Source organism: Ammospiza nelsoni, chromosome 6, assembly GCF_027579445.1.
Source record: "Ammospiza nelsoni isolate bAmmNel1 chromosome 6, bAmmNel1.pri, whole genome shotgun sequence".
In the NCBI taxonomy this organism is placed as follows: Eukaryota; Metazoa; Chordata; class Aves; order Passeriformes; family Passerellidae; genus Ammospiza; species Ammospiza nelsoni.
Genome location: NC_080638.1, coordinates 47,035,900 through 47,049,296, shown reverse-complemented (window position 1 = coordinate 47,049,296; position 13,397 = coordinate 47,035,900). Strand labels below are relative to the sequence as shown.

General features: G+C 37.3%; 1 protein-coding gene across 2 annotated transcripts in view; it reads left to right on the top strand.

Moving 5' to 3' along the window:
• The window catches only part of PTPN21 (protein tyrosine phosphatase non-receptor type 21), a 43,701-nt gene that overhangs the window by 18,110 nt on the left and 12,194 nt on the right, over window positions 1-13,397 (top strand). The window contains exons 5-14 of one of the 2 annotated variants that reach the window (XM_059474709.1): window positions 309-376; window positions 823-893; window positions 2,006-2,093; window positions 2,298-2,386; window positions 4,667-4,754; window positions 5,439-5,518; window positions 6,617-6,718; window positions 7,245-7,305; window positions 7,902-7,986; window positions 10,162-11,627. In XM_059474709.1, coding sequence (XP_059330692.1) covers window positions 309-376; window positions 823-893; window positions 2,006-2,093; window positions 2,298-2,386; window positions 4,667-4,754; window positions 5,439-5,518; window positions 6,617-6,718; window positions 7,245-7,305; window positions 7,902-7,986; window positions 10,162-11,627 — 2,198 coding nt within the window. The remainder of the gene's footprint in view (window positions 1-308; window positions 377-822; window positions 894-2,005; window positions 2,094-2,297; window positions 2,387-4,666; window positions 4,755-5,438; window positions 5,519-6,616; window positions 6,719-7,244; window positions 7,306-7,901; window positions 7,987-10,161; window positions 11,628-13,397) is intronic. The other variant, XM_059474710.1, reaches the window with a different exon arrangement.

Here is a 13,397-nt window from a genome sequence, read left to right as displayed (position 1 = left end):
GAGCTGTGTTGGTGTAGTGTGTCAGAGGTGCTCCCTTTTCATAGAAAGAGCTTCCAAATTAATTGTTTTATCATTTCTTCTCAATCCACAAGGAGTGTTACCCATCATTCTGAACAAGGTAAAAAGATGGGAGTTTTTTGACCTTTTCTCTTTATAATCATTATTGGTTGGTTTGTTTTGTTCTTTTGCTTTATGATTACAGTTCAGTGGAATGGAGGTTTGCTACTTGGAGGTCCTGCTGCAATTAGTTGGGTTTTGAATAATTTTGTTAAAAGTGTTTGAATCCAAGACTTATTTTTTTTTTTTAGCGGATTTTGGAGACTATGATCAGTATGAATCTCAGGAGTTTCTACAACGATTTGCTTTGTTTCCAGTGGTAAGTACTTTCTTTAAATTGGTGCCTTTAAATTACTAAATTGGCAAATTTAAATCCTTCTTAAAATTGGTAAATGCAGATGATTTTTAGGAAACCTCCATGATCCATTTTTCTTACTGCTCCCTGGGCTGTCAAATTTAAGTAAAGGTTTTCTTTGAGATTGGAGTGAGATATGACACCTTATATTACACAGAAACAAAGATGTAGTAAGATTTTTTCAATTTTATTTTATATTACACTGAAAAGAAGGTTAAGGTACAAATGGGAGAGAGAGTAAAACCACTTCAAAACAGTGCTTATGCTTTTGGGGTATACTTGTGCATATTACAGCATCTAAGCTCCAAGGCTAGAGTCAAGGATTGATTTGCACGTGTAAAGAAACTATAACCATTTGATTTTGTAGAATTTTTTTGCATTTCACTCCACAAATGCTATTTTATCTTAAGGGTTGGCTACAAGAAGAAAAAATATTGGAAGAAGCAACACAGAAAGTTGCCTTGCTACATCAGAAGTACAGGTAACACATCTAAAGCTCTTCAGTGCTTAATTTCAGTCTTCAGTAGCTTCTGTAGCTCAGAAAGTTGGGAATCTTGAAATGAAGTTGGACTAATTTCACTTCCCATTTGAATGAGTTTTTTCTCTGATACATCTATATTAAAGTTACAAGAGCTCTGCTGAATGAAAATGACACAGGGAACAGAATATTTAGTAAAATATATTAGAGGATTCAGCTTGAAAAGGATACGGGACACAATTAAATAGGTGTGACTTCACCTGTATCATGTTTCTGACTCTTGTTCATGTGAATTTCTGACCCCAGTAAGAATATTTCTTGATAAACAACATTGGGAAGTATTAAAGGCAGGAGAAATGCAGAGACAGTAACTGTGCCAGAATGCACAGTTATGATCTTAGGTAGAAAGGGGCTAAGGTGCAATAGTCCAGGAGATTTTTGATTGAGAAAGTATTGAGAGACATAACAATGAGCATGACAGGATTTTTCAAGTAGAAATTATATCTTTTATGAGGTAACTGAGGTGTGTTGGTGGGTAGGTAAACACATGCTTTTAAGCCCTGTGATACTACTGCAAGTCTGTGAGAAAGCTGTCTTTGTCAGTTGGATTAATTATAAAGAATTCTACCTTTACCTACAGATCTTGTCCTCATGCTTTCAAAGTATTACAGTAAAATAGTCAGCATTTTGAAGATGAAACTGTCTTTTCTGAAATGTAAAGTGCCAGACTTCCTCTTTTCCCTATAGCAATGTAGAAGACATTCATGTCTTGAACATGTGTGCCTCTGGTAAAGTGAGGAAACATGGATACAGTGCTGGATTTGATCAAGAATGTGATAATTGTCTGCCATTAGTAGAGATGATAATATTCACTAGTAGTCTTTGTTGCCATTTATCCCTAAAGGTGCCAGAGAGACAGAAGTTATTAGAATTGAAGTGTTGATTCTGAGGCTGAGCCAAATGCTTCAGCCATTGGTACAGATAGAAACAGCATGATTTGATGGTTGTCTGGGTGTCCTGGGGATGCTTCTCAAGCTTTGACATTGTCCTTCAGAGTAAAACAAAGATTATTTTTTCTTAGTGGCAGTATTAGCTGATTGTTGTTTTATTTGTAGAGGCCTTACTCCTCCTGATGCAGAAATGTTATATATGCAAGAAGTGGAAAGAATGGAGGGCTATGGTGAAGAGACCTATCCTGCCAAGGTAAATGAGGTTTTGATCTTTGTCTTATTGCCATTTTCTCCCTGTTCAGAGTGGTTACTTCCTGCCAAAAGTAAATAAAACCCAAACCCCAAACCACCCATAATTTTCTGCTCCAGAATTAATAAAAGCAGTTGTTTCTTAGGTCACTTTGCTTTTGAAGACTTTTTTCTCTACTTGCATCATTTTTTTTGCAACTTTTTACAGGACAGCCAAGGAAGTGACATATTCATTGGAGCATGTCTTGATGGTATCTTTGTGAAACACAAAAATGGTCGTCCTCCTGTTGTATTTAGGTTAGTATTGTTCTTTCATAAAATATCTTGGTGAATTTCACATTTTAAGTCTGTTTCTCACAAGCGTCAATGACTCTTAGATATGATGTGTATTTATGCATTTGATAAACCTGAACATAGTCTTTTAGTCATCATGCTACAGTGAATACTGAAGCCAATGAGAATTTCTCAATGCAGTAACTGCAAAATGAATCTCTTTAAGACAAATTAATTCTAAGACATGAATATTTAATATACAGTTACATTGCAAAATATTTTTTGAATCAAAAAGGAGAAATTCTCTGTACTGAGGGTATCTTAAATCCTGAGATTGTCACATCAATTCATATACAAATATTCATTTGTGAAATTGCCCAGAAGTTCTTTTCATATATTATATATGGAGAGTTATACAATAATGTTTTATTCTTTTGGATTCATACATTATTTTAGTTTATTATTGAATGTTCTTATAAATTGTAGACAGAGCTCTGACTTACCTAAACACTTAAAATTCAGTCTTCACATAAAATGGCTTCCCACTGACTCTGATTTGTTGCTTGGGCATCTTTGGGCAGAATTTAGAATAAATTGGAAAAAAATTGAGTTTTTCTATAAAATGAGTCTCAACAATTTAGTTTTTATTAAAGCAAGAAAGGATTTATTCTTAGTGAACTTTATCTTCTAGGATTGAATTTTTGACTGAATATGAACAGAAATCTTGAAATCCTATGGTCCAGCAGTTGCTGAAACTTCACTACTGGTGATTTTCTGGGATTAGAGGAAGTAGGCAGCTTTGCTTCTTTCTGTCAGTAGTTTTGTTTAGCAGGATTTAGAAATTCACAACTGTTAAATGTCCTTCAGAAGAATTTCTGTCTCAGCTGTGATAGGAAAGCTGATGCTGCGCTCTTTTTAATTGTCTGCTCTGCTTTCCTACAGCATTAAGCAACAATTGTACTTACCAAATGCACAGGGAGAGGAATAAAACTTTGTGCATGCATTTCACATAAATTCTCAAGGAATTGTGCATGCAGGGTCTGTAAACATGGGAAAAATTTGCACATTGGGAAGCATCCGAAAGTATTTATTTTCCAATTTCAGGATCCACTTTTCTGCTTTTTTGCTTGTTAGTTGCATGACTATGGGCAATCCCATCATGGGTAGCAATATCATGTTATTTGGGTGGCAATAAAGCACAGACAAATGACCCATTAGTGTGATTTACAAAGACTGGGTTATGCTGGTAATTTCATAGTTGTTCCCACAAAGGCTTATGAACCAAGGCCTTAAATTTGAGGGATTTTTGTTCTACATCAGAATGGAGACATTAATGTTTCTCTACCTCGTATATACATGAGGCAATAGCTATGGAAAATGCCAACAGACACCTCTGTGTAATGAAAATGGGAATCATATAAACACCTTTAGAGACAGCCCTATATGCAGGTCATGCTTTTTCGACGTGTTTGTTTACTGCAGAATATTCTTTTAATAAATCTATGATACAGACTTTATTTACACTAACATAATACTAATGGTTCAAGCTAAGTTTGCATTTAAAAAGAAGAAGAATAAATATATTTCATGCAATCTAATTTTTTCTCCCTGGAATGTAGGGTTTGCTTTCAAGCAGATTGGACATTATAATTTACTGATGACTAAATTTGTCTAAATTAGATTTTTTTTTTTGCAATAATTGGAAGAATTTCAAATGGAAGACAAGTAATAATCTTACTGTACATATTTACATCTTACCAAGAGTTAGTCACATACATGTTTTCTTTTCAGCAGCCGTTAATGGAATGGAAGTGATGGTCTACAACTTGTTCAGATAGATTAATGAGCTTTTCCACAGAATCATAAAATAGTATTTAACAAAATCATAGACTTATAGCAAATAGTGTCTTGAGAGGGACCCATCAGGACCATGGAGTCCAACTCCTGGCCCTGCACAGGACACCCCAGGAATCACACCCTGTTGTCCTAGAGCATTGCCCAAACACTTCTTGAACTCTTCAGGCTGGTGCTGTGCCCACTGCCCTGGGGATTCTGTTCCAGTGCTCAGCCACCCTCTGGGTGAAACATTTTTTCCTGATATCCAACCTAAACCTCCCCTGACTCAGCTTCAGGGCATTCCCTCACTCCAGTCACTGGTCACGGGATGGAGGAGATCAGTGTCTGCCCCTCCTCTTCCCCTCTTCTTTATCCACATTCTTGATGGTAGTTCTGGTTTGCAGTTGCATTTTTTGAGGTTTGAAAATCAGAGCTTGTCCAGTCATATTCTGTCCCTTTTTTCTGCAGGTGGCATGATATTGCCAACATGTCCCACAATAAATCCTTTTTCGCATTAGAACTGGCAAACAAAGAAGAGACAATTCAGTTCCAAACTGTGAGTACATTTTTATTTTTTTCTCTAAGTCATCATTAAAAAAAAACAAAATTAAGACTGATAATTTAAAACCTACTATCTATATATTTAGCAGCTTTGAGCTGTATGAGTGAGTCAAATGTAATAACACTGTCTTTGGCCAGCTTTCCATGGGAAGGCATTAAAAATTTGATTTTTTAGGTTGAGCACATTGAAGTGTCCAGTTATGTGGTCATAAAAAATGTTCATCCATTCCAGCAAAATTTCTGGCATGCTTTTTTGACTTGAGTCAGTGGCAATTAAAGATAAATATAGCCTTAGAGCTTTGCTGGAGTGGGCCATGGCATTCCTTGCAGAATTCATTTTATTCAGCATCTACCAGTTGCTTTTGTCAAAGGGCAGCTGTTGACAATCTTATGGCAACCTAAACTATAAATTGTATTAGTGTTACAGCTAATAAGTATCTTGAACAAAAGGCTTCTACTTTCAAATTTCATAAGTCTAGGAAAATTGTTAGACTAGAGTGTATATTTGGATCTGCAAAGTAGAGTTTTAGGGAAAACCTGGTGACGCTAATAAAGTTACATTAAAATTAAGTTGGTCAATGGTAATTTAATCTTAAAAAATTCAGTGGCTTTTCTGAAAGCAAGTAAAGGGTATGAATGTTTGACTTAATGCAAATACTGGGTTTTGTTTTTTTGGCAGGAAGACATGGAAACAGCAAAATATGTGTGGAGGATGTGTGTGGCTAGACACAAATTTTACAGACTAAATAAATGCAGCCTGTAAGTAGAATACATTAGCAGAACTCTTGGTGCCCTTGCAGCTTTCATTGGGAAGTGAAATCTCCCACTCCCTCTGTAAAGTCTTTACTGTCCTATTTAGGTTACTTGGATTCATTTTCTTAATATTTTTTGAGAAAATAGTTACTGCCAGCTTTTGAAGTACATACTGATTTATAACAGAAGGCAATATTAAGTGCTGAAATCTCACCATAAGTAATAATGTTTGGCCTTTGCTTCTGGATCACAGTGCTGTGAGAGACTTCAGTTGCTTTGGGGTCTAATATTGCAGTGGCTTGTGAGCTGCTGGAAGCAGCAGGGTTTTGGCCTGTGTTTGGGTGAGCTGCTCTGAAAGGACACTAGAGGCTTTAAAAGGGCGGGCAGTGTATGTGAAGCACTCCTGAAATGTGCTGGATTGACAGCTCAGAGGTATGAGGTTCTTTAGATATCCATGGAATCTGGATAGCTCAAGTAGCACCAGTGCAAAGCAAATTTAATACAATTCATCAAATTAAATTTAAATGGGCTGGCTGCCAACTTGTAAATCAATGGCTGGAATTTGAGCTACTTTACTGGAGCAGCTTTCCTTCAGTTTAGTTTCTTCAGTCAAAGAGTAGAGAATTAGACACAGTGAACACTCTATCACTGGAAAAGCATGGTTTCCATTTGTTTCACTCCTCTTCATACATGGGAAGATAGATGTTTGATATCTGCTGAGGCCAGTGGAAAGATAATCAAGTATAATATTTGAGAAGTAACATAAATTTGAAATAGAGTAAACCTCATACCTCAAAGCTTGTAAACTTGTCTGTCTTTTGAGAGTGATAAGAAGCATTGGTAGAAGTAGTGTGTTCATGGGACTTGTGCATTTCTGTCTAAATAATGTCAGATCTGTAGTTCTATATTAAATGTCTGTCTCTAGGATTACTTATTGTAACCACAGTATGGTTTTATGTCAGGTTAAGTCCTCAAAAAAACGTTTCTGGTTATTTCTTCTCTTAAGATTTCTTGTCATCTGGTCCTGTAGCTGAAAACTGTCTTTTGCATGCCTGTATCAACTTCAGGGTTTTTTTTCTAAATCTGTACATACCTTGTCTTTAGAGACTCCTTGGACTCTCCACCTGAGGAGGGCTCTCAGAAATCTTCCCTCATTCTTTCCCTTCCACGTTTTCCAATCCTTTCTCGTCCTTCACTTCCCAAAGGGTGAGCTTGAAAACATCTTTCTCACTAAAAAATACCCGTTCCTGCATTTGTATCATTCTGTCTTTTGACCTGCCTTGCTATGAGATGCAGAGCACAGGGTGGGGGGAAAAGGAACCTAAGACTTCTAAACTTTATGTCCTGGAGCCAATCCAACAAATTATGAAAATTCATTCCATTAACATCAATGTTAGAACATACAAATGCTAATGCATTATAGTAATGCTTTACAGATCCTGTACATCTGTAATGTTACAAACAGTTTTATGTCTGACTTTTAGAACAGGCAACTTGTAGAACAGGAAATTAACTGAGTTATTTTGATCTTGAGTTTTTGATTTTTGCTTTCTGATGGGTAATGCACAGAGCTCTTTCCTATTGAGGCTTGTGTGGAAGACCAACACATGCCTGGCTCCCAGAAATGTGATTTAAGAGTGATTTTTAATTGAATTTGGGAGTGCTTTCTGATTTTTGAAATAGGTCTTGCTATTGTTAAGAATAATTTCTTATCATTAAATTCCTTCTGTAGACAAACTCAGCCAGTTACAGTGAATCCTGTTAGAAGGCGATCTTCATCCAGGATGTCCATGGTAAGGAAAGCAAACAGATTCATGTTTGCATTTTTATGGACTTCAGTTGACTTTGAATCAAATATTACTTCCCCTCAGTGAAATAAAATGAGCAGTGAAAAAGATGAGTCTAGTATGTGAGGAACTGTTTCTGACTTGTAGGAAGAGCTGCTATGTAAAATCTAAATAGTGAAATTAAAACAATTGCAATGAAAAATAATTTAAACACTTCTGGTTTCAGTTTGAACACTGTCTCTAGGAGACTCTCCTAGATGTCAGATGGCAAGATACAGTCTTGGGTTAGTGGAGTGTAATTTTGAAGTTTTGTTCCTAGTTTTCTGATTATTTTTTGTATGACCTCTAAGGAGAAACTTACATTGCGGATTTAGAGAAATGGTTTAAGACTAAGGCTTTTTATGTGTTTATTTGTAGTATAATACACATTACAATACAATATAATATATGCATTATTACTGTGTGTATAGTATTATATATAATATTATATATATATATATATATGCATACAATGGTATACATTATGTATTTTAAAACTTCAATAATTATTTTTAAAATGAATAATCAGTTTTTAAGTAATAGTAAGATATTTACTTTCTTAGCCTAAGCCTCAGCCTTATATGATGCCTCCACCACCTCAGCTGCATTACAATGGTCATTACAGTGAACCATATGCAACATCCCAAGGTAAGTTCATTAAGTCCATGGCCACACTACACAATTTTAGAAGGTAAAAACTTAATTTATATGTGTAGCTACTTTAGCTATGGCTGAATAAATTAATAGGTGAACATGGGGTAGGTTTGTACTAGAACAGTCATTGAGGTGCTTGCTGCTACACTAGACATGTAGGCTAATGTGAAATACAGTCATGGAATCACAGAATTGTTTAGGCTGGAAAGGACCTTTAGGATCACCAAGTCCAGCCATCAACAGAGTACTCTCAAATCCATCACTAAACCATGTCCCCAGGTGCCACATCTGCAGGTCTGTTGAATACCTCCAGGGATGGTAACTCGACCTCTTCCCTGGACAAGCCTGTTCCAATGCTTCACCATTCTTTCCAAAAAGAAATTTCCTAATATCCCATCTAAACCTCCCCTGATGCAAATTCCCTGAGGCCATTCTTCTTGTTCTGCCGCTTGTTACCTGGGAGGACACAAACACACCTCAGTGCAACCTCCTTTCAGATGGTTGTAGAGAGCAGTAAGGTTCTCCCTGAGCCTCTTTTTCTCCAGGCCAAACAACCCCAGTTTCCTTCACTGTTCCTCCTCCACGTGCTCTCCTATGGGAGAGGAGCAGTTCTGGCATGTGCAGCAACTGTAGACTGAGGTATCATGTGTGAGTTTAAGCTGACCATTGCCTTTTTTGCTCCATGTATCAAACTGGTATGTTATGCCATTGTGAGATCATTGTCAATATTGGTCTTAATAGCTGCAAAGAGATTGCCCCAAGACAATTCACACAACTAAAAAATTTTAAAAAATAGTTAAATCCAGAATGCAGGAAGAGAGACAATTTTCTAAGTTTACAAGGTGTTGAGGAATTCAAAGGCTAAAGAAGTTTGCAGGTTATGGACTTGGTATATATTTGATTGAAACAAATAAAGAAAAAACCCCAAGCAAACCCTAACATTCTCAAGCTATTTAGACTCTTTATCTTAGCACTTTACAGTGGAGTCATGGCTGCTTTCTCTCATTATTTTGATTGTTACACATTGTGTCTTTAATTAACAAAGTTGCTGCCCTGAAGGGCTGAATCTAATCTGTTGCAAAATCTCCTCAACTTTGATAGGAACTTTCCAGATTTACAAATCTGCTGGATAAATAGCACTCTAAAAGGCCAGCTCACAGGAAGGAATAAGCACATTTTCTATCAAAACAGTTACACAGATCTAAATGAAATACAGGTATTCAGCTACATTCAGAATGTAACTGGATTCTTTGCAGTTTAGTGTTGTAAGTATTGCTGAGTACTTGCTACTACAGGTGTCCTCTTTTCGAAAACTTTTTTCATAAAACAATTTTTGATTGTCAGAAAATTCATTAACATAAGTGTGGCAATTATTTTGGTGAAGCCAAACAGTTAAATCATGAAGGCATCTACAGCAATGGCTGAATCTGGAGACTGGCAAATTGTACATCCAATGAAGTAGTAATTAAAATTATTAAATATGTCTTGGATGTATAAACTGTTGGAACATTTTCTTGACAGTGTAGGTGTATATATATATGTGAACAATATATGGTGGTAGTTTAAACTGCCTTCAAAATTTCTGGAGGAAAGTTAATTTTGTTTTTTTTGAGGTCTTGTGCTATACCTACATACATCCTGAAGGAGTACAAGAGAGAAGAGCAAGGGGTTTTGTCTGCTTGTTTTGGGCTGTTTTTTTGGGTTTTGGTGGTATTTTTGTTTTGTTTTGGTTTTTTGTTGTGTTTTTTTTTTTCTTTCATTCTTTCTTTCTTTGCTGTTCAAACTGAGTACATTAGTGCAAATCCTAGTGTAGACATTAATTTTTTCAGTGGTGTGGCTTAAGATTGATATGAACTTTGTTTGTTTTGGACTTAAACTTAGGAAGCCTATCCTAAAGAGAGGAAAGTAATTCATAAACAGATGGTGTTTTCCCATAGGGATTTACATGATTGAAATAAATACAATACGTTATTCTGGTGTATATACCTTGGGTATCAACAACAGAAAAGCTGGGATTTTGATTTGGGTTTTTTTCCTTCCCATTTCAATACATAGCTAAGAATAACTGAGGTTTTAAAAATCTCAAGCATTGCCTTAGCTGCCTCTTAATAGAGGATAACTTTGTTTGATGTCCTGGACATAAAGATTATTGTTACACTTTGCTTTCAGATAACCTCTTTGTGAGCAATCAGAACGGATACTACTGTCACTCTCAGACTAGCTTGGACAGAGCCCCTCACGACTACAGCGGTCGGATCCGCAATGGGAGTGTCTATAGTGCACACAGCACAAACTCCTTGAACAATCCACAGCATTACTTGCAGCCATCCCCCATGTCCTCTAACCCAAGCATTACTGGAAGTGATGTGCTCAGAACTGACTATGTCCCATCACACAGACACAGTGCACTAATACCACCTTCTTACCGTCCCACGCCGGACTATGAGACTGTGATGAGACAGCTCAACAGGGGGATGGTGCACACAGACAGGCAGAGTCATTCAATGAGAAATCTTAACATCAGCAACACATATGCTTACAGCAGGCCCGATGCCTTAGTTTACAGTCAGCCTGAAATTCGAGAGCATGCCCACTTTGCTGCCCCACAGTCTAATCATTATCCATTTAACCTGAACTACAGCTTCCATAGCCAATCCCCCTACCCCTATCCTGCTGAAAAGCGCCCAGTTGTTGGGGCAGTCAGTGTGCCTGAGCTGACAAATGTGCAGCTCCAGTCCCAGGATTACCCAGCACCCAACATAATGAAGACTCAAGTCTATCGCCCGCCTCCGCCGTACCCGTACCCCAGGCCTGCCAACAGCACTCCTGACCTTTCCCGGCACATCTACATCAGCAGCAGCAACCCGGATCTCATCACCAGGCGAGTGCACCACTCTGTGCAGACGTTCCAGGAGGACAGCCTGCCTGTGGCTCATTCCCTTCAGGAGGTCAGTGAACCTCTGACATCGGCACGCCACGCTCAGCTGCAGAAAAGGAACAGTATTGAAATAGCTGGCTTGACTCCCAGCTTTGAAGGAATGAGAATTAAAGAGAGGACCATGTCAGCTTCTGCAGCAGATGTGGCTCTTCCAAGAGTTATCTCAGAAGGATCACAGCCCAACATTCTGATGGAGAGAACGAAGCAAAAAGAAGGTGAGCAAGAAGAATGTGTGAAGTGTGATCACAAGAAAACCCTTTCAGATGCCACTATGCTGATTCACAGTAGTGAGGAAGAAGAAGAATTTGAAGAAGAGAATAAGGCCAGTACAAGTCTTTCTCCTCTCCCTGAAGATCAAACCCAACTTTCATCTGTTATGGGAGGTTATTCTCATGATTCAGTACTGAACTACCCTTATAGCTCTGTTGCTTCATCTGCTGGCCCTTTGCATATCCTTGAGCCTAAATTACATATCACAGAGGCAGAGAAGAGAATGAAAGATATGAGCCCTGTTCATTTACTAGTAGAAAGCCAGGTACAGAGAAGAGGGGAAGGACTGCTTACTCCATCTATGTCAGAATCTGATCTTACAACATCAGGCAGATACAGAGTAAGGAAAGATTCAGTAAAGAAGAGACCCGTGTCTGATCTTTTGTCTGGGAAGAAGAATATTGTGGAAGGCCTTCCCCCTCTAGGTGTAAGTGGATACTATTTGCTTTGTTTTGAGTTGTCTGTAGCAGTTGATTGTTGTTTTTGTTTGAGGTTTGGGGTTCTTTTAGTCAGTCTGAGATGCTTTTAAAGCATTTGAATTAAAGCTACCTTAAGCTTGACCTTTGTATTTCTGTTTCCCTGGTTAACTTTGCTTAGCTGTCTTTTAGCCCCTTCTCTGCCATGTCTGAGTTCTGTTTGCTTAGTCCACTCACACAAATCCAGCTGTTCAGTCTCCATCCATCTGAAAACTTAACCTGGCTAGGAACTTTAGAAAGAGCTAATTTAAAATCAGTTCTAGATCCCTATTCTGCCCTACTTCTTATATGGAGCAGAAGCAACTCTTTCTATTCAACTTTCTTTTCTTTCTCTCACTGAAAAATGATATGTAGATGAAATATCTACTTTTTAAAAAATTTGTTTACCTGCTTCTTCTGACCTAAGAGGGAACCTGACACCTTAAGGAATAAATTCTTTCCTTGCATTTTCTTCTTCACTTCATGCCTTCCTTTTTCATATCCTCTCCCTTTTGCCTTCTCTTCAAGCTGTTTTTATCCCACTGAAGGTATTTCTTGCTTGCCATATCTCTTTCTCCTACTCCAATCTTATGACACCGTAAATAGTGAAAAACTGCAAGTTTCACCTTTTCTGTAATTCCCACCTCATAGAAACATCAAGGTCTGTGTGGAATGAACAATTTCACTGGCACTCCTTAGTGCCCACTTTGCTTGAAAATTTTGTTCAGTTTTATGCAGTTTGTGGCAGATTTCAGATGCTAATAGAGGAAGACCATTTTATATTATTATTTTGCCTTTTAAATTTGATTGATACCTGAGTTAGTGTCAAATAGTTTTCTGCACAAGCTGGACTGCAGGGGAACTGCCATATAAATTGTACTTCTATGGTAATAGCAGATATTGCAAAAACTAACCTATGCAAAAGCTATGTATTGAAATAGTTCCTATTTGTTCTCCAAAATATACATTTTCAGACAGTAATGTCTCTACCAAAATCAGACCTTGCTTTTCCTTTTGACAGTTACGTAGTTATGGCATGTTCCTGTCAACCTTTAAATTAAATTAATATCAGAATTTTTCATTTCAAGCGTTTGTAACATAGTTTCTGCTTCAGAAACATTTAAGTGTTGTTGCATAATACAGAACATTACCTTTCTGTGTTGACAATGGAGATGAATATCCTAGTTACAAAGCTGGCCCCAACCAATGCTTGCACATTTTGCTTTTCAATGAACTTTTATTGTTGTGTTTGTGTTCACTTCACTTTTAAATGCAGTCTCATCCTGTTAGGTTTGTCTTCCTATTTCTTACCACCATTTAACTTTTGAAAGCATTATCATCCAAGCAGCACATGTGCTCATATTTTCTGTGTATTTTTGTTAACAATTAAACTCAGCAATGGCAGGAATGATGAAGTTTCCTCTTACACATTTTAAAAGAATAATTTGAATTGATTCCTTATAGAAATCCCCCTTTGATATTTTTCACCAAATAAGTAATGGTAATTCTGTAATTTAGATTCATGGCCCAGTCCAGGACTCAAATCTGTCTGCAGTTCTGTGTTCATGTTTTGTATGTCAAGTGTGTTGCAAACTTCGTAAAATATTTAACTATATCCAAATATCTGAAAGGTATATGGTCATTGCCTGATTGTAGGGAAGAAAAGTGCCTGCAAACTGAATAGTGTAGTAAGGAATCATTGTAATGTATTTTTGGGTTTGGGAAATGTTCCCAGGTCTGTT